The sequence below is a fragment of the Lichenostomus cassidix genome, chromosome 13, assembly GCF_008360975.1.
Source record: "Lichenostomus cassidix isolate B80296 chromosome 13, HeHo_3.0, whole genome shotgun sequence".
NCBI lineage: Eukaryota > Metazoa > Chordata > Aves > Passeriformes > Meliphagidae > Lichenostomus > Lichenostomus cassidix.
Window position 1 is genome coordinate 5204747 of NC_139494.1, and position 20983 is coordinate 5225729.

Genomic DNA, 20983 nt, shown 5'->3' on the forward strand with positions numbered 1-20983 from the left:
CTGCTCACATTGCTGAAAGATTTCCTCTGGTTCTTTCAGGGGGAGATTGGTGGCTGCCAAACACCAAGTGCTGAACTAAACCACAGAACTCCCTTTTTGAGCCCCTGACAACAGAAAAACACCTTTCAGCAAAAAGGCTGTTGGAAGGTAAAGTTTGTGCAGAGATTTAGCCCAACCTCACCCTCTCTCTTGAAAGCTGAAGTGATAAAGGCCTTTAAGATGTAACATGTCGGTAGGGGAGAGGTTCTCCCATGAAAACAAGCAATAAATGAAGTACTTACTTCACTCATCTTATTACATATGAACAAGATGAATTTAAGCCAAACAATTTGGCTTTCTTTTTTTTTTCAGGAATATTACAGAGCATTAAGTAAATTATACTGCTGGACTTAATGCAGTAAACATATGAGGTATAATACATCTTATTTTTTTTTAAAAGCATATTTGGTATTCACTGACGCTACCAATAACTTTGAGTCTGTTCCCTTGCTAAGTAGTCATACGACCTCCAGAGACATAGATTTTCATTCCTATTTTGAAAACAGTACCATAAACGTGTCCAGGGGCTTAATTTATTCAATCGTTTGTGGAAATTTACTGTGCATTTCTGCAACAGCATTTTTTGATATGCGACCATAACTCCTCTCTTGCAGCACATTATTTCCATCACCTGAAGAGGATCTAAGGTAAATCTCTGTCTGTTTGAGCCATTTATTTGTTTGTTCATCCCTGATGCAAACACAAGTAAACAAGTCTTTCCCCATGCCTAACAAATACATTAAGAACTGTTTTTTCTCTACTATCTGGAATGGTCACTCGCTCTTTTCAGCTAAATAGAAAGGTTGCCCAGAGAAACTGTGGTTCCCATCCGCGGCAATTTCCAAGGCCAGGTTGGAGGGAGGTCTGAGCAAGCTGCTCTAGTGGAAAGTGTCCCCACCCACGGCAGAGGGGTGGAACTAGATGGTTTTAATGTCTCTTCCAACCCAAACCATTCTATGAAAGGATCATCAACTTCACCCTCTCCAATTACAGCCTAAACAATGAGGATACAAAATGCTGGGGTAATTAAAACATGAGGATACATGATGTTGGGGTAATTAAAATAATTTAAATTAAATTAAACTTAAATTAAATATAAATTAATTGGAATTAAAAATCATATTATAAGAAAAATTATAATTTTCAGGGGAAAAAATTGAATCTAAATTAAATCCCTATTCTCCACTGCTCCACAGCTGAGCAAATGGATATTTTAGACTCAATAACTGAATCAGCACTATTAAACAATATTTATGTATCTTACAACACAACATTGCAACTGTAAAAATCACCTGAATTTCAGGTTTCTTTATCCTGTCAAGTCACTCTATTTATTCCAAGTTCTTCCTTTGCCCTCTTATTCTACAGATCACCATCATGTTTTGAAATGCCAAAGTTTCTGTTTTATAAATATCACATCTGTATGGCTAAAGGGATAAGTTGCCACATTTCTGAAATATTTTTTGGTATATGTTTCCTTAAACTAGATACTAAGATTTTCAGGAGTAAAAGAGATACTGGATAAAAACTAGATAAATTCTATTCCATTAGGCTTTTGTAGACATAATGAGAAAAGAGAGAGAGAGCAACAGAAAATTCCCTCTAAAACAATAATTCAGAAGAATTTTGTTAACAAGGACTGTTCTGCCTAGTGGTGTGATGGCCACAAAACACCACACAGCAAACCCCTTAGTTTAGGGACAGATGCTCTGGGATCAAGGTGCAACATTTTCATGCTGTCAAAAAAATGAAGGAAGAAGATAAATTTAAGAGACTGAAATGAAGATGGAGGAGTCTCTCATGCAATAAACACCTTATAAGAGTTACAAACCCGACATATAAACATAAAAACGAAAGCTGACATATTTGATAATCACAAAGGCAGCTCATTCCAAATATCCTCTCAGTTACAGTCATTCCGCATTACACAAAAAGGCAAAACAAGTTCAGGGAGGTGCAGTATCACAACGCTCATCTCAGTTTCTGTGCTGTCAGCCTCCCCAGCCTCCTGCCTGGGCCAACAGCTGTGGAAGAGAAGGAAATTTCCCCTCTTCCAACAGCAGCACACACATCCCACCCTCCCCGACCCAGGAACATGGAACACACCGCAGCTTCTGTGGCCTGAAGCTCAACATGACCATGGAAGTTGGCGGTTTTCTTTGAGGGTGAATTCCAAGAATGCAGCTGAGCCTCCCTGTGCAGCACCATCTCTCTAGGGCAAACAGCTGGAGAGTGGCCTTTCTCACCAAGACCTTACCATGTTAAAGCAGCACCTCATTGGCACTGCTTTGCGGCAGCTGCCCCAGCATGGCCACAGCACAGTAACGAAAGCTTCATTACGCCTTGTTAATAGGAAAAACAAGCACCAAGGTTCATTTTACTTCAGACATGGTAAAGAAACGGGCAAACACAGATGAGAGATTGTTCCACTGAGTCAACAAGAGAGACTCACATAACTGAAGTACTGAAGACATCTAAAGCCACAATCTGTTGTGTACACAGTGATTTAAGAGAGCAAATAGCATTTCATTTTTCTGTGCTGTGTTCTGGTTGAATTGTCCACATTCAAACAATCCTAAATACAAGTGGAGGGTTTCAGTCCATGTATAATACTAGGTAATACATATTTCCAAGTCCCTCAAATTTAATCTTCTTTCTCCTAATTAGACTTCCGCTGGAACTGTAGGCAGTCTTAAAAACCACTTTAACCTTATTTTAATTTTTCATTATAAAAATTGTAAGTATTCATTAACTTTGGAAGACATGGCATTACTGCTGTGATATACCATTCCTCATATTATTAACAATCTATTTGATAAATTCAGTGCTTGAAGCAGATACTGTTAATAATGCCTTACAAGTTTTATTTTTGTGTTTCTAAGAATTAGGAAACAAACTTGATAGGAGCACACACACTTAGCTGCCTAGTCATACACAAGCTTTTATTTGCTGTAGTGATTTTAATATTAGTGTCAAAATATATTTGCACCAAATTTAGCAGGCTCATTTGAAACTAAACCCCAACCTCCCAAAATGAGAAACTATGTGAATAATTCTATTCTTTCTGCCTCTCTAACTCTTTAAGATTACTTAAGCAAGAATGAAGTACAGATTACCATTTTTTGTAGTAAACTTTTAGCATATTGTGGATAATTTTAGTCAAAGGTAATACTTCCCGCACAGAGACTAAGTACCATTTTAGCTTTTCTTCAATATCATTCAAGTGCCCATCTCAGGGACAGAAAAACTTCAAAAGAAAATCAGATATTGCTACGAAATCAAATTGACCATCACACATAAAAAGATTTTTTGGTACTCTTAACTATATAATGTGAACTATTAATATTACATTTATAATATTTAACATGTCATCTTAAACTGCCATCTTGAATGCACAGTACTCTACTGGAAGTAATTTTAAAAACTGAGTATACTCTTCTAGACCAGCTACCACAGAATGGCCATTTGCTTGAAGGAATAACATTTATGCAATTTGTTCTACATGATGGTCTTTTTTGTTTGTTTTTTTTTTAATTATCTGAATAATATTGCTTCTGGCCTAAGTAACAAAACCTAAAATACTGATAATTTTTACTTCAATATTTAAACAAACGGAGTTGATTAATGCATTGGAGAAGTCAAAGTTGTACTGAACTGAGTCATCCAGCAACTGAGCCTTTACCATTTCCTATAATCAAATATGATCATGAATATCAATTTCATATTCAAAATTTCAACTTATTCAATTCAATAGAAGGAGCAATGCTAGGAGTAAAACAGATAGATATTGGTGAGTTCTTCCAAGCAATTTTGTTTAAGATGAGGGAGAACCTTGCATGGCAATCAACAGAAGACCAAGGTTTGACATTCAAAATTACATTGGACAAGCTACACTGAAATTTCAGCCCTGATTATCACACTGTTCTTCTCTTGCAATCTACTTCAAACAAGTGTCTTACCTTGTGAAAGTAGTGATTGTTGTGAGGAACACGTTTGACTGTCATAAGGAAAACAGAGTTCAGCAGCATCATCAAAAGCAATTGTAGCCACGTACAAGTAAGACAACTGGAACTGCTTTCACTGCTCTGTCGAGAACAGTTTCAAGTTTTAAATTCAGTTTGCAACATGCAGGTTTTGACCAAAGTTTAGAAAACAGTGTAGGTCTCAACTACTGTATTTTCCATAACATTTCTTTAGGTGAGTGATTGATTTCTCCATTTTCTGGACTTGCTCAAATTCGACTAAAATGAAATCTCTTTGCTTTTCACTGCATTATGAAGAAACAGCCAACTGTTTTTTTGAGCTTTCCTGTACAAGCTTTCTGCATCCATTTTAGCAAGATTCTACCACACAAACATCTGAGCCCCACTGCACCACACATAGCAGCAGCAGCAGTTACCAGAGAGGCTTTTCTCCAAACAGTTTTGAGAAGATATTTTTTTATTCTGAATTAAACAGGATGTAGGGATTGCCACCAGTGGAGGAGCAGGAATCACAAACATCTATAACCCAACTATTCTAAGGAAATGTAAGCAAGTAATTACAAATAAAACTGCTTACATTCATGCAACTTGTTTGGCAACAGCAGCATAGCATAAGGAAAGCTGCTACAATTCATAACAGCATCTTGTAATAAAACAGCTTTATGCATCCCTTTCAAACTGTTTAGTGCTCAAATCTCATCAGATGGCTGAGTAAGCATTACACTTCGGGACAGTAAATCTCTGTTTCCAATATGGTCTACATTCACAGACATGTACTTTTGCATTCACTGTAAGTCACTTCCAGCTAAGCATTCATATGATAGAAAAAAAAAAAAAGCAATATATAAAGATATCTGTATGCTATTTTGTCTAATCAGCTATCTAGACTCTGAAACCATTTCAGAACCTTAAAGGATCAGCTCCTCAACAGGAACTGACTTCTACCAGCAAAAGCTAATTTGATGTTGGATTTACAAACACAAAATAGTGTCAAAGAACTACCTTTATACAAGTCAGTCTCTTCAACACATCTTTATCCACATCCCTGGGGTATATAGGGTATTGCTGTGGCATATTTTGCTTCCATTAGAGACAAACTAAAGGTAGGAAAGGCAAACCACAGCCAAGTCGAAATTCATGACAGAAGATGACATTATACAGGCAGATGCTTGAAGAGCTCTGCTTAGATTGACAGACAGTTCACAGAACAGACAACTGACTTATCTGCAGCATCTAATTAAAACTGTACAGAAAAACACTGGGTATTGTGGGTGTTCCAATAGCACAGACTAGGGCATCACCAGACCTAATGGCTAGAAACTGAAGCCAGTTTCAAAAACCCAAAGGGAAGCTGACATCCGCTTTTAACATGGAGACTGAATTCCCACAGTCACTGCCCATCAGTGGAAATCATGGATTTTCTGTCTATTGATGTTTCCAGAACTTCAGAATGTGCTTCATTCAAGGACAGATTGTGGGGATCATTGAAAAAATAATCTGATTAAAGTTAATGAGCAACCTGACAGTGCACCAGTAAAGATAACTGGTAGATCTTCTGACCTGGAACTCTGAATCCAGAGATAAATAATATAAAACAAAACAAACAAACAAACAAAAAATACTGGGCCCTGCTTACTCAATTATACTTCCTTATTATCTTTTTCTATTGATTTATAGGCTTTAAAGGAATTGGTCATCAGCACTTGGGACTCCCAAAACCTCTGTGGTTCTCTAAGAAAGACATTGAGCTGTGGGTGGCTTTTTCATTTGTTTGAAAGTTTCCTTATATTTTTCTTACTATGTGAAGTGTATGCATTTGGGTCCAGCCACAGTATTTTAAGAGCTTCTAAAAAACACATAATCCATTGGAGGTATTAGAAGAACAAACAGGGATGACAGAGCAAATATAAACACAGCAATCATCACCAAGGATCAGCCAGCTGTCCACTGAGTCTAGAATTTAGTCCCCAGTAATAAGACATTTCAAAAGAACACTAGGGGGAAAAAAAAAAAAAGCACAAAAGAATTACAGAATAAACCAAAACACACCTAAAACCTGTTCCCGATGCATTTGAGCTGAAAACTGACTTGTGCATTGGAGCAGTGAATACCCTCTGGTGTTTAACCCATCTTACACACACTCCACTAAAATACAAATAGCTAATCCCTTCCTTATTTTTTTTTTGAAGATGCAGACCTTAAAAACATGTGGCATTGGAGAGTTCAACAATGCATAATCCAAAATAAATGCTGTTGTCAGTTAAATATTTGCTGAACTCCGTTTTATTTAAATAGTTCTTTCTTCCTATATTATGAGAAAAGAGGAGGAGAAGCAAATGGCCTAATTTCTCCTTACCAGAAAACCAGCTTTAGAGGGGTTCCCAAGTTCACAGAAACAAAATCGTTTTCACTAATGCGAATTCAGGACTACATCTAAAGACTCATTTTCTGGAACATGCCTAGGATGCAGGGACAGAGATGCTCAATTCAAACCCAGATCAAATGTAAATGGTTTTTAAATCTGAGATTTCAATGTTAATAGGTCTATTAGAAAAGCATCTAACTATCTCCATCAGTTTGAGCATACAAGTAATCAGCCTTCCTTCCAAACACTACTTGATGAAAACCAGATCCTAAAAAATCTTTTAAACTGTAGATTCTTTTAAAGACAAGAAAAAAAGAGAAGGTGGAGTAAATTTGCATGATGTTAGCCATTTTCATTCCAAGACTTAATCAATAAGTATCTTAATTTCAAGTATTTTTAAAACAAAACTATTATTTCATCTCCATAGAGTACATTATTTCCCTTTACAATAGATTTTAATCTGGTAAAGAGCAGTGGCAAATGTGGGTAAATATTACAAAGTTCTTAGAAGAGTGTGCACATGTGTGTATGAGAAAATGGAGAAGGGCTTATAGGATCAAAAATTATTATTTTCAGTATCCAAAGTCTTAGAATTCTATTACATAGCAGAGTAAAGGGATGACGGGGAAAAATACAGAAAGAAAAGGTTTTGTTCAACACCCAATCAGACCCCAGCACTACAGGATGAGCAAACATGACTTTAGTTGAAGCACAAGATCTTTTTGCTTGATAGAGGTTTGAAATTATGAATTACAGAAAGCATAATTCCTATTAATTTTCAAGTTCTTCTAAAAAGGTATTTGCATGAAAATGGTTACTAAACCTATTTTAGAGTAAACCTGATGTTTTTCAAAATTTTCTTTTATTCATAGTGTGTACTAACTACTTGAGTTGTTAACATCTACTTTTTAGAAGTTATCCTTTTATATGCAGCTTACATAATGTGCATGTAACTTTGCAAATGGTTAAAAAATAGAATCTAGTTTAACTTAATCATCAACTAATGTGGAGTCCAGTACAGAAGCAGTAAAAATAGCAGAAGTTCTTTTTGAAAGCTAAATAAAGGAGCAAAAAAAGGAACATAAACCTATATATACTTAGATAGTTGCATCAGAAATCCTTGCATTCTGAGTCTCTAATTTGAACTGTAAACAAATGCTGATTTTTAATATTGATCATTTGAGAGAAACTGCCAAGAATAAAAAGTTATTCCCTGAAAGTGTTTACAGAGAATTCACATACTATGTCTAGCTGTTGTTTATTCTACAAATGCGTATTAATATCAGAATAGAGCTCTGTTTTCCAGAATTGTTGTTATTAATTATTAACGGAGTCTTGTCAGCATCACAGCTTCTCAACTGGTCCAACAGGTGAGAAGAGATGAAGAGCTACACCTTTGCTCACCACAGCAGATACTCTGACTCAGTGGTCAGACTGTGGAAGGTCTGAGCACCCAACCACAGCCAGCCAACTGAGTCACAATGTAGGAAGATATAAAACGGTGAAATGCCAAGAAAATAGGATGGAAGGGGAAAGAAAGAGAAGTGAAAAGGAAAAGATCATCACAACTGATTTAAACTGCCATTTGCAAACCAGGGAACTTGCTACTCAAAAGGAAAAAAAAGTCAAAACAAAACGCAAAAAACCCCCATACCCCAAACATTACAAACCAACACAAAAAACCCCACCAAAATCTACAAAATACCAAGAGAAAACAATTTATGTATATTTAAATGAGAGCATCCCAAAGACTGAAAGTCAATGCCATGATGTTTCCCTCAAAAGCCACTTCTAAAGAGATTTCCTTCTGGTTTTTATTGTGACTCAGATCTAATACAGACAAAGTTTCAGTGTAATTCCTGTTTAGCAGATCATCTTGCTATTACAGCTCAAAGGGCCTTGTGACTGATGCTGGAGTATAACTCAGAGGAGGAATGTTAGGTTTCGGTTTGACTTCCTTACCTTTTCCTTTCTTAAAAACATACTTGCAGAAGACTGCTACAAAGGTTTGTACTTTTATTTATTTGCTAGTCTAGTAATGCTGCTACACTGCTCCATTATTAACAACTTCAACACAGATGAAAGCACAGATGAAAAGTGCTTTCATGTTCTTAAATCACTTACCAATAATAACCTTACCATCTTTTATGATTTGGGGAGGGAGAAGGTAAGGGAGAGAGGCTTTATTCAGCATCTTTCCTTTATTAGACAAGGTATACAAATTATATTTTTTTATTTCTCAATAAGGCCACGCTTTCTTAGACAGGAGAAATTGAGGGCAGCTGTCTCACCCTAATAAATATTTTACGCTGGGATCGTTTTTCTCTAAGGTAACCATTAAAACCAAAGTAAGCCCTGATTCCAGAGAAGTGCAGGTTACATGTGTGGACTGGCTGTAACAGGAAAGTTGCCTTGAGGCCTTTTTCCCACACAAGCTACCCTACGTCTGATTCCTTGTTCAGGGCTTCTTCCTTAAGCTTCTGCCACCTGTCTCTACCTCCAATTTCCTCTGGTTATGTAAGCATACAGATATAACAAAAATCAACGGATTGTAGAATGCCACTCAAAAACCTTGCATGACAAAGGAGAAGTAAGAATGTGCTCTCACTCTAAGCAGAATACAAGAGAAAGTTTTATTTAATGTCTTTAATCCAAATCTATGTATCAAAACATTTCATTTCTAAAAGGTCACAGGCTCTGGAAAGAAGTATTAAAACTGTAATTGCCAAAACTCAGTTGGATTTGGAAGGGATACATTAATTTTAACTGAATAGTTGCGAATGAATCAGGTTTGATGGCAAGATGATCAAAGGTCTCCTCTTGGTGTTACTGGGAATATGAGCAGTGAGAGGAGGTCTGGTCAGCCCAAGCACCTGTAAGAGCCTCTGTGGCCTCTAAGTAGCAGCACATCAGTCACTGAGAACAGCTAAAACCTTAAGTCTGAGCAACCTTAATCCCTCTCAGGAAAATACTAAAGCAAGCCAGCAAGAACTGTTTCAGACTTTGGAGCTCTGAATATAGTTTTTGTTACTAGCATTTCACTCACAAACCATGAGAAACAAAAATAGAATTAGTGCAACTTGATCTTAACAGACTTGCCAAACCCAGTAACGTCTGACCAGGCAGCAGCTCAAAACAGCTATGTGAGCATCTCCAATGCCATTGTGAAACCAAATTCTTTGCAGTAAGTCAAAAGTATTTAGCTCTTCTAATAGAAGAGACAAAATACTGAGGAAAATACCTGCAACTGCTTAAAAAAGTGTCAAGCTTTTTTTGTTTTAAATAGAAGAACAAAAAGAATCTCTAAAGATTATTTATTTTAAGCATGTTTATTTCCTACAGAATTTAATCCCATCCTAACACCCACTCTAAGTTAGAATAAATTTAAATGTATAAATTCCTAGATGTCTGCAGCTAGAAACTGCAAGCATGAGATATAGTGAACAGCACTTCCTACTACATGAACCACATTTTTATCCACCTAACGTTAATACAGAAAGTGAGAACAGCTACCAATCTTAATCTAGATCTATTTGTGACATTATCTTAAATTTCATGCCAGTAAAACTGTTCAATCAGAAAGAAACCCAGCTTTCAAATGCAAAGAATCATCATACAGACTTATTTTGTAAAAAAAATTGCTTTCTAAACTTAACAAAAGCAGGAAAATAAGGAGTTGCTGCTCATTATCTAACAAAAAAATTACTTTGGCTCTCTAAAATAAGTATTATTCATTCAGACACAACAATACAGACTAGTAGGGGAAAAATAACAATAATAAAAAGAAAAATCTGAGTGTTTCAATTCAGTTACCAACAATTCACACTCCCCTTTGTAAAAAGAGCAGATAAGAACACATTAAGAGCAGGGGGAGGATGAACAGTTGTCAAATCAGTAATCAAGAGAAAAAGACCATTATGAAATTCTGAATAATGACCTGCAAACTAAAATGAGGCACTTGAGTTGAAGCATCAATCATCCTGATAGGGAAAAGTAATATTTAGATGACTCCTGTACACTAAAGTAGAACAAACCCCAGTGACAATGACTCCAGCAAGCCAGAGGTTTGAGGTGCACTTTGATGCTTTATCTTGGGTAAACACCTATAAACAAAGACTCTCCAAGAGCAGAGATTACCCCAGAAAATAGAATTGGGTGTTCGACAGACCAAGAACAATACAAACACTCCCACACGTCTGTGCACAAACGTGGGAGAAACAAGGGATTAGACAAGGGGTTAATTATCGATGGTAATTATCAGTTTGATTTAAAGGTGAAGACAGACACTGACTGCTGTCAGAATGCTTTAAACAAATATGTGACACGACAGCAAATATAACAAATGACCTTCCATTGAATGATTTCCACAAGTGTGGTAATTTCCAATTCCCTGAGTCACAACAGCAGAAATGTGTAGCAGAGAATTATCACATGCTGTTAAAACCCACATATACAAACCAGTAGAGTTCCTGCATTTAAATTATGTACCAGATAATTTATCTTCTACTGAGAAGGGCACAAAACCTATGAATTTATCCCTCAAACCTTCCTATATATTGCCTGGTATGAACCATATCTTATTCTTCAACTGACATTAAACCAAGTGTTTTATTTAAAAGCCATATATAATTGTGGATTGAATGTCAATTTCATCTGGCTATTTGGTCAAGTTAACCAAATGACTAACTAAGCACTTGAAACGATGATCGCTAATCCTTCCAGCACAGAGACTTACAATTTATGGAGACAAGCAAATACCTGAGTGAGAATAAAACTGTTTGTGTACAGTTCAAAAGTACATTCACAGGTTTTCCAACTAAAAACATTTACATTTTTAATTCATTAATCCATTGGACATGGCAGGTATTTAAAGCAAGGACCATTTTATAAAAGAAGAGATTCTTCACCCTTGCTTACAAGTTCACATGGGCAGGTTATTTCAAGCATTAGTTCTAGGACCTCAGTGCTATGATAACCTATTACAGCCAATTACAAAAGTAATTAGATAGGTTTCCTCCTTCCAGTTTACATGAGGAGAAGGGTAAGCAATATGGGTGAGCAGTGACAAAATCAAGTTAGAGAAACCAGCATTCCCATTCCCACAGTTGAATTACACAGCAGTTAAGAACAGGAAAGGAACTCCGAGGCACCTGATGAATAATGAATGTATGTTGGCCATATGGGTTTTTATCATAACAGTATTTTAGCTATCTTTTGCTACAGATACTGTTAAAGACAGACACATTTAGGTCAAAATGCCATTATTATTATTTCTAAAATGAACCTAGGAAAGAAGATGGCAAGTTAGCACACTGTCTAACCCAAGATTCATGCAAAAGACACTCTCTGGTTAAGGGTCACAGCATCTGTGTCTATCAAGTGTTTTGATCAGTGAATCCCAGTTTGCCTCATTTACAAATTGTGAATTTCAAAAGTACCAGAACTCTGAGAAAAGAAAGAACTTTCTAATTTAACACAAAGCAGTGGAAATAATGGTAAGATAATATCCATTCTCCTACAGTTCTTTCATTAAAACTCCTTGTAGCACTGAGATGCTTTAACAAGGAACAGAGACTGTCTAGCGAGGATTACCATAAAAGAAAGCCTTTCTGACTTTAACCATACCTTGTCTTGGAAACTCATCCGACTCCCTGTGCACCAGGTCAGACACTCGATTTCCATAGTGCATCCTGGTGTCGTGATCATATGCCTTCAGTGTCTCACTGGAGCTGTAGGACTTCTGCGTGGGCACTCTGCAGTCCTCGCTGTCCAGCGAGGAGCTCGTGTAGCGACACTCCTTCCCGCAGCGACCCCTCGTCAGCGAGCGGTGCCTCCTGTCCTTTATATCCATTCTTCTGAGCCAGGCAGGCTGCTTCCAGGAGAGCCACTCTTCTGCTTGGGGTCAGTCACTGTCACCTAAAAACATGGAAGGATAACAGAAGAGTAAGTAATGCTGCCACTACATTATGTTTTATTCTCCTTTTCCTCACTCGTCCTTGAAGAATAATGCAGAACAGATAGAGAGGAAAGGGAAGAGCTACATGCTGCATCCTCTAGAAATTGAAATAATTGACCTGAATGGGTGGGGAGAAAAAAGTTAAATGCTGTAAGATAATTGCATTCTATCTAAATTATCATATCATTGAAGAGTTTAAAAAATAATGATAAAACAAAAAACACTGTCAGCTTTTGATTTTTGAACGAACTCTGTAACAACATAGAACTGACAGAATAATATTTGTTTCTGTTATGCAACAGAAGAAAAGTAGACTTAAACCAGCTTTAATTATTTCCATTCTTCCTGCATGAGGGTTTGCAATTAAGACTGAAGCATGCAGGAGAGTCCAGACAGGAGATTATTCCAATTCAGCATCACTGCATGACAAAGCTGTACATTATCCATTAATAATGTGTTCACAAGCAGCAGCAACTAATTTTATTGTCCCTGGTTAATGTAATCCAAGGCTCCCAAGGTGGACCAGGTATCCCCAGAGGTCCATCCCAGCCTGGACATTCCTGCATGGCTGTGAGTGTCTGAGCACACTTTGGGAATGGGCTGCCGTGTGCACCACAGGACATGACTGCATGGATTTCTTCACAACCCCTCAAGATGACCACTTGATCCAACTCAGCACTTGGAGCTCTTGAAAGCTGTCAAAATCTCTTCTTGTTCACTGGACCACAGAGAGTTCCTTACAGTGTGCTTAATTAGGACAGCCTTACTATGGCATATAGACTTTAACATATGCATCGTTAGCATGCATAAACTGCAAAATGAAAGATACTATAGAAAGGAAGAAATACAGTAAGCACAAACACCCTAACCACTGGGGTACTAATTATTTTGAGTTGGTATTAGTATGTATGTCTTTCTCTCATGGTATATTATGCCCAAGTCTGTGCTAGTCCTGTGAAATCCTTATGACAAAACATTTTGCTGGAAATTAAATCTTCCCCCATAAAAAAATACTGAGATTTGCTAATAAGCAAAAATTGGAACAAAACATCTTTCTTTTTTATATGTGGCTAAGGAGGTGAAGGAATGGTTTTGGTGAATTTAGCTGGGACAGTTGAACACCTTTTCCCTTCCCCTGTCTCCCTCTCAGTCGAGGTTCCCTCTCCCAATCCACTCAGTAGGATTTGCTCAGGCCAGAAGCTTTGCTTAAACCACCACAGCACTTCAGCAGTGTGATTCTCTCTGCCACCAAAGGAACAAACTGCAGCAAAAAGATGATAAAACATTCAGAAGGCAGCCAAGCCTTTCATTGTGGTAGTTGTTTGCACCTGCTCAAGAAGAGGTCACAACACTGGCATAAGCATTGGCTAAATCATTGCTTTTTGAAACAGATTATGGCCCTAAGAGAGAATAAATGTACTTGGCCAGAGGAACTGGTGACCTAGAGAAAAGGTTTCTTGGCTTCATTTAGATTTGACATTTAGCCTTGTTGTGGTTTTTCGTTCTTTTCTTTCTGTATTTTAAAGAAGAAAGTTAGGTAACCACAAGAAACAGCTGCTTTAAGCCACCCACAGGTACTCTACAATCTGTGAGGAATAAGAACTGTAAACATGCTTATTTTTTTGCTTCTTTTTCATTTATTTTTAACATTTCAGAGGGGGAAAAAAGTCACAAAACAACACGTACAGAAAAGCCAAAACAAAATCAGAGACATTTGGTACTTAAAACTGTCAAGGTTCATTTTATAACTTGAGATTAAAGAGAAATAAAGATCCAATACACATTCCTGTTTCTTATCTCTCTGAATATCTAGTAGCTGACTCCTCTATATCTGAATTGGTTTAGTTCAATTCTTTGGTCCTGTAATGTTTATTAAGCTAGAAAGCATGTTAACTGTAAAGCATATTAACAATGGTGGCACAAACAGCTTCTTGAAGTTTCAGGAGATATATGATCATTTGGATTAACAATGCCTGGCTCTTTGATCCCAGTTTAATACTTTCTCATCAAATTCTGATATCCATAAATAACAATTATAAACACAGAAACAGATAAATACACTACAGCATTGAACAAAACCTGCCAGTTACTCTCTGGGAGTCCTCCTGCTGCTATGCAACACAAAAGGCTGGTATTCCATATGAATTCTATATTGTCTGTCAGTTCAGACAAACAAACAGTTTTTTGTTTTTATGACTACTAAACTTAAAGCTGTCTGGCCTGATTTCTATTGTTCCTGAAAGAACGTTTAATTCCTCATTACTGTAGTTAAAAGAAGGATTTACTATGACTGAGATAAACTTTTGAGTATTTCCAGGACATTAGCTTATTAAAGCATCTTCTCAGGCAGACAAGAGTTTTTGAAATTGTTCCCACAATAACCATTCTTTTGTAGAGTTTTGTGCAATTCCCCTACAAATACAAAAATAAAAAGAAATTGCAAGATAAGATTCCACTGCTGATCATACATGAGGCACAATATCTGCACTACAGTCCAACAGGTTAATACAAGAAAATAAATGGAGAAATGTTCCAAGAGCTTGACTCTGATCTTTTGTAAGGAAAATCTTGTTACAAGTACCACACATCATAATAATTTAGTGAATAACTTATTTTTATGATACCAGACTAGTAAAAATGTCTTGAACTTTACTAATTTTAGTAGGTGCTTAAAATGATATAGATAAAATGATCATATTTTAACTGGAATTTTTGTTCAATGTCATGTTCATATTTATTAGAGTAGTTTTAATTTTTGTTTTCCTTTTTTTTTCATTACTTGAGGACAAATCCCAAACATCTGAAACTAAATACATCTACCTGAACACAACAAAATATTCTCAGAGATTCTTCTCCTCACCTGTGCTTTGGAGATTTCTATTAACTCAAAACAGTCAGGCAAAAAGCAGCTCCAGAGCATCATGCACAAACCATTCTCAAAATTTAGACAATGGTATCACCATACATGGCTTAAAACGTGATGAATTAAGTAGTGAAATACTCCAAGAAATACTGTTTTACTTTTTTTCCATTCTTATCTTAAATAGATGAAATACTGATTCAAGTCAATGCTAAACACCTTCCCTGTTAGATAGTGAAATCTTTATGTAATGTATTCCTGGAAAGGTAAGGTGTGATAGCTTTGGTTAGAGAGTAATGGTGAGATGCAATTTGAGTTCAGAACTCCTGGTAGTCTTTGACTTGCCTGTCTCAAGGACACTCAGTGAATGGTTTATTTTGAGTAATTGACCCAAATCATAACTGCTTTAATAATTTCTTTTGTTTCAAAGGATTTAAGTAATCCTGCTCATTCTGCCCTACTTACACTACAGAGCAGTACAACCACTAACAACTGACTTCAACTGTTTTTCTACTTTTGGTTCAATTATTTCAGAAGCACAGGAGCTCTGTCTTTCTGTGAAAGGTGTTTATTCAGAAAATATTTATTATTTATAATGGCCTGCTAAAGGGCTGGTCAGTTTTCACAGGAATACAGTCTCAGTTGATCTGGACCTAGCAGAGCAGTCAATCTAAAGCAATAAACAGCACATGCTGTATTTGCTGCTGATGTGCCCCAAGTTCCATGTGTGTAATACACTCCTGACTCAGTATTCACCCAATCGAACATTTATTGGGTTTCTATGAAGCAATTGTTTACCTGAACATGACCACAGCAGTGCTAATGAGAGCCTAAGTGTAACTGTGGGGCAGACCAAGGGCATTAAAAAACTGCAGGTCCTACAGGGAGAAGAGAGACAAGGAGAAAAAAAATGAGAGAGAGGATAAGAGAAGAAAAAGCTGAGGAGCAGAGAAATGAAAAACAGGTTTTTGTTTAGGAGGTTTAAAGAAACTGACCACTCCTTTTTGTGTTAGCACAGCCAAATCAATAGGAGGCAGGGCAGGAGGGCTCAAAATGAATTTTAATGGCTTAGCAAAGCTTATGCTACAACTCTTTGTAAATTTAAAGTTGATTTGTACACTTATCTAACTCAAGTCATGGGCTTGTTTCCTGCATTTTCTAATGATCCTGACACAATTACAGTGTACAGAGCGATTAGAACTGCCACTCACACCAGAGAGAGCCCAGGAATCACTTGGAAGTTCAAGGGAAACAAAGCACTTCACATTTGCATTGTGCCCCTAAATCACCTGGCACAGCTAAATCAAAACATTACAATAGTGCAGACAGTGTTTGAAACAGCCTTTCTTTACCCTCTTTTTTTTTTTTTTTATTAAAAAGAAGTAGCACACCATGTACCAATCTGTTCATAAAAAAAAAAAGTCTCTTAAAAGCCTGGACTCCTTTTCAGAAGCAGCAATTGGAAATAAGCTTGTGATTTAGAGATTCAAATGCTGTTCATTATTTTATGCAAAGGCTATTTTTGAAATGAGAAAATGCAACAATTCAGCTTTGGTGCAGTACAAATTTTCAGGCAAGAAATTAAAATGGTTATTTAACTGCTGTATTTATTTCTGATTTTAATATTAGTGAAAAAGTACATCTCTACTTCTGGATCCCTTCTGCTTATTAAAAAAAAAAAAAAAAGCAGCAAAAAATTAAATGCAATTTAAAACTAAATACTACCACTAAGTATACCACAGTATGTGTATGTTGTTAGATGAAATAACGTTGATGACAAGTATGCTGGTTTTGATTTGCACCAAAAATCAAAGTCTATTTGGACAGTCTGTTTGATGTAGCCTCATTTTTCATTGATAAATTGCTCTTCTGCATTTTCATGTTCATCTTTTTTTTCTGTCCAAATACTGAATTTTCCTTTTAGTGAGCCTCTCTGTATTAAGTTGAAAATTGGATGTATTTAGTATGACATGGGAAATATCTATTTCAGAACAGTTGTGAGGAATGAATCAAGTTAAGTAATACAAGACATAGAATGCTTATAGGCATCTTGTGTTGTGCTTTATAGCAGGCAAAACCGGTTTTATTTTCTCCTTGTAATAAATAAAAGCTCTAGGAAGTATTTTCAGGCTAAGGACAGTCAAAATGGTACACAGAACAACAAAATCAAGTACTGTGCCAAATATTTATCTCATATATGTATTTTTATCAGTTTAAATATACATATTTTTATTTCTAGACTATCTTCTGAGATTTCTGCACTCCAGGAACTTCTCATAAATCCCAGAACTGTTTAAATCTAATATGAAAATAGCATTCCATTAAGAAAATAACATGTCACCAAGAACTGATGAAAAGCCCAGGAGCTATGAGACAGTTTTCTAGTAGTCTCTCATCATTCACTGACTGCTAAAGATTAACCCCTTATTTTTCCCTAAATATTTATTCCCTTTTCACTGGGCAATGAAGGTTGGTGGATGTGAGCCCAACCTGTTCCCTGTCCCAAGGGACCTCAGAATCACAGCTGACATTGAGACCAAATGGAGAGTCTCCTTCTCAGAGGTACTGTGGCAGCTGAAAAAGCAGCTAGACAAATTCAGGTACAAAACCATGAACACTCTCAAATGTGGCTTCTGGCTTATGCACCTCACAAGCTGGGGAGCAGCACAGATTTGGAAACCACACCAGTAACATTTCACCATGGAAGCAAAGCATCTGCAGTGCCCCCGGCCTGGGGCAGAGTGTGACACAAGTGAACACAAGTGACTTGAACACAAGTCTTTGTGTTCAGCTACACAGTGAGTGCTTTTCCCTCTCCGAGAGCATGAGAAATAGCAAACTTCACAAGCAAAATTCACTTACTGCCTCAAGAGCGCACAGAGTGTATTTACTTGGTTTTCCTTGAAAAGTTATTTTAAATTCACTAAAATATTATTTGGCCAGTACACACTTCAGTAGCTGATTGCCAAAAGAGCTCATCAACTGTCATGTTGATTCCCGCCCGAGAAGCTACAGCAGCCATTAGGAGATGGTGGCACAGTGACCCAGAGGTGGCCATGCTTTAGAAAAGCTCATTTTTCACTGAAAGGCTTGTAAATCCCCCAAGTAGTACTAAGCAGAACATTACTAGTCATACAAAGGAGGCTGAAATGATGTCTTTTCTTCCCAGATACACAGAGGCAAAACCATGCAAAATTTTCAAGTTTTTTCTCTTGAACAGTGTCTTTCCTTCTTTTCTGGATGAGGCCTTAACAATCCCCCCATTAAAAAAAAATAGAAAAAAGAGCATTTACCCAGGGATAACATATATCCACTCCTAACTCAAAGCCATTTACAGATATTTATTAGGCTTTCAGCCATGAGAGCTAAATCTGTATTATTCTTATTGTACAGCAAAAGTTAAACACCATAAAGATAAGAGTCCCACTGAGGTGACACAGTGAGCTTGCTGCACACTTGAAAACCCAAGTTCCAGTGCTCAGTTTGCTGCTCTCAGGATAATTGTTATCTACATACTTCCATCATTCCATGCAGTCAGATTAAAAAAGAAATTCAAGTCACCATAAAACAACACAACAAGCCAAGGTCTCAATTAATATAATTACTTAAAATTAATATAGCTGAACAAGTTCACAGAAATGATTTAAAGATCAAATACAAACTGGCCTCTTCAAAAGACTCAGTTTGCTAGAAATAATTGCCTAAAGAACACTATTACTCTTCTACTGCCTAGAAAGAATAAACAACAATATTATCTACTACTGAAACACCATTAATGAAGAAAGGTAGAATAATTTATCATTGTATAATTAAGACAATGCCATTAAGCATGCTTTAACGATTCTGTATAATAGTTCCCTATCACTAGAGAATACTTTTGTAACAGGGAGCAATTGTCTAAATAATTTTTGATTAAGTCCTTGATCAAACTGATCCACATTCACAAAAGTGAGATAGATCTAAATGTCCATACAAGGAGTGACAACTTGTTTTATTTAATTGTCCACTGGTGATGCACTTTTTTCATTCTAATCCTAGGGTAAAATGGTGTTGTTAATCGACATAATGGGATTTTTAACCTTACCAGCGATAGAGCCAAAACACAAAGCTGCTTGGAGCACAAGTTGTGCTCCAGTCATTCCCCCGTTTTGATTTCACCAACATTGGTCATTTGTTCATTCAAGTATTCACCAGCATTTTCCAGTGTTCTCTCTGTCCTCTTGTCAGGTTCCTTTATCTTTTCATTTTCTCAAAACCCTTATTTATGCCCAGAGTGCAGTAGGGATTTAAATACTGTCCATATCCACAAGCTTTTTCCTTCACACCCAGACTAATCCATCAGCTGTCTCTGGGAGCTCCTGGGCATGGTGCTTCCATATTAGACTCAAAGATTTTAATTTTAAATATATGATTGTGCTATCAAGTTGGAGAAATGTAATATCAAAGGACTTGTATTTCTCTTGCGCTCAAGCAGGTCCAATGCCAAGAATTTTAAGACAGTTCCTTCCCAATTCTGTTTCACTTCCTTACGTTAAAACACTCTGTAATTCTGCACCCGTTGGGCATCTTCACTCCTGCTGGCAGCAGCAAAACCTGTACTACTGGGTACAAGATCAGCCAAGAGAAAAACATCAGGAACATACCTTTCACTTCTTGTTTACAGATGAATACACTGTGCAGGGGAACTCTTCCAGAATCTGAGATCAGCAAAGCTCCTGTGCACATCTCATCCTGCTGTGAGATGATCAGCTTGCTGAAAAAGTTTCTTAGCTATTTTCAAACCTCTACAAGACTATTCTCAAAACTCATCAAATGTAGAAATCATGCAAGAAGTTATGGGTTTAGGTACTTATTTCAGTCAAGAACACTGCCTGCTTTTCACTCCACACTTAAATTTTCTCTCACTCTGTGCAAGAAACAGTCCTTTTCTTTCTTTAAAGCTTCCACAGAATCTCTCTCAATTTCATACTAACAATTTCTCAACCTGCCTCAATTTCATACTAACAATTTTCATTTGCTCATTAACAAGAGGCTTTAATACACTTTCTCCCTGCTAGCAGTGTCAACCTAGAAAAAAATCCTTGCAGAAGGGTTTAATAGAGACCACTGTTAATGCTGTATGAGCTTATATGGGAAGAAAAAGTCAACAATATTTTAAAATGCTTAACAGTATTTAGCAGAATTTCAATAAAGCTATTCCAATTTATGCAAGTGAATAGTTCATTCAGCTATGCTCTGATACTCTCCTCTATTAGAGAAAAAAAAAGGGAAAAAATAAAAGGAAAAAAAAAAAGGAGAATCCATTTGTGTAAACTGGTAGCCTTATTCCTTGTGAGTTCTCCACCTTTGTAAACACACAGATTTTATCAGCAATAACAGCTTCCTGAAGTGATTGATTGTTTTAAAGGTTCAAGGTAAGCAAAGAAAAAGTTAAAAGAAAAAAGAAACAGGAATGGAAGACAACAGAACATCACGATAAGGCACATGAAATGGATGACATTATTAATATCTCAGCAGCTCCATGCAAGTATTTGCTGAAACATTTTAAATTGTAAATCACCTCAGCCAGCAATGAAACTTTGCATAATGAAGTAAGAAGGCTGCACTGGAAGATTCTCAGTTAACAAGTGTTGTTCCATCTTTCAACAAAGGAAAATGAAGTGCTCTACAGTAGTTACTAAACCTTGCAGTGATGCAGACAATGAACACAACCATTGTAAAAAATGACCAGCTGTAACTCAATATCTCTGAAGTGAATTTCCAGTGTCCACATATCAAGG

The 20983-nt window shown here is 36.7% G+C and overlaps 1 protein-coding gene across 5 annotated transcripts in view; it reads right to left on the reverse strand.

The window, feature by feature from the left end:
• Positions 1 to 20983, reverse strand: part of TENM2 (teneurin transmembrane protein 2) — a 557904-nt gene that overhangs the window by 457008 nt on the left and 79913 nt on the right. For all 5 annotated transcript variants that reach the window (XM_085073437.1, XM_085073436.1, XM_085073435.1 and 2 more), the window contains exon 3: positions 12013 to 12303. In XM_085073437.1, the coding sequence (XP_084929563.1) occupies positions 12013 to 12238 (226 nt within the window). In that variant the 5' untranslated portion in view covers positions 12239 to 12303. The remainder of the gene's footprint in view (positions 1 to 12012; positions 12304 to 20983) is intronic.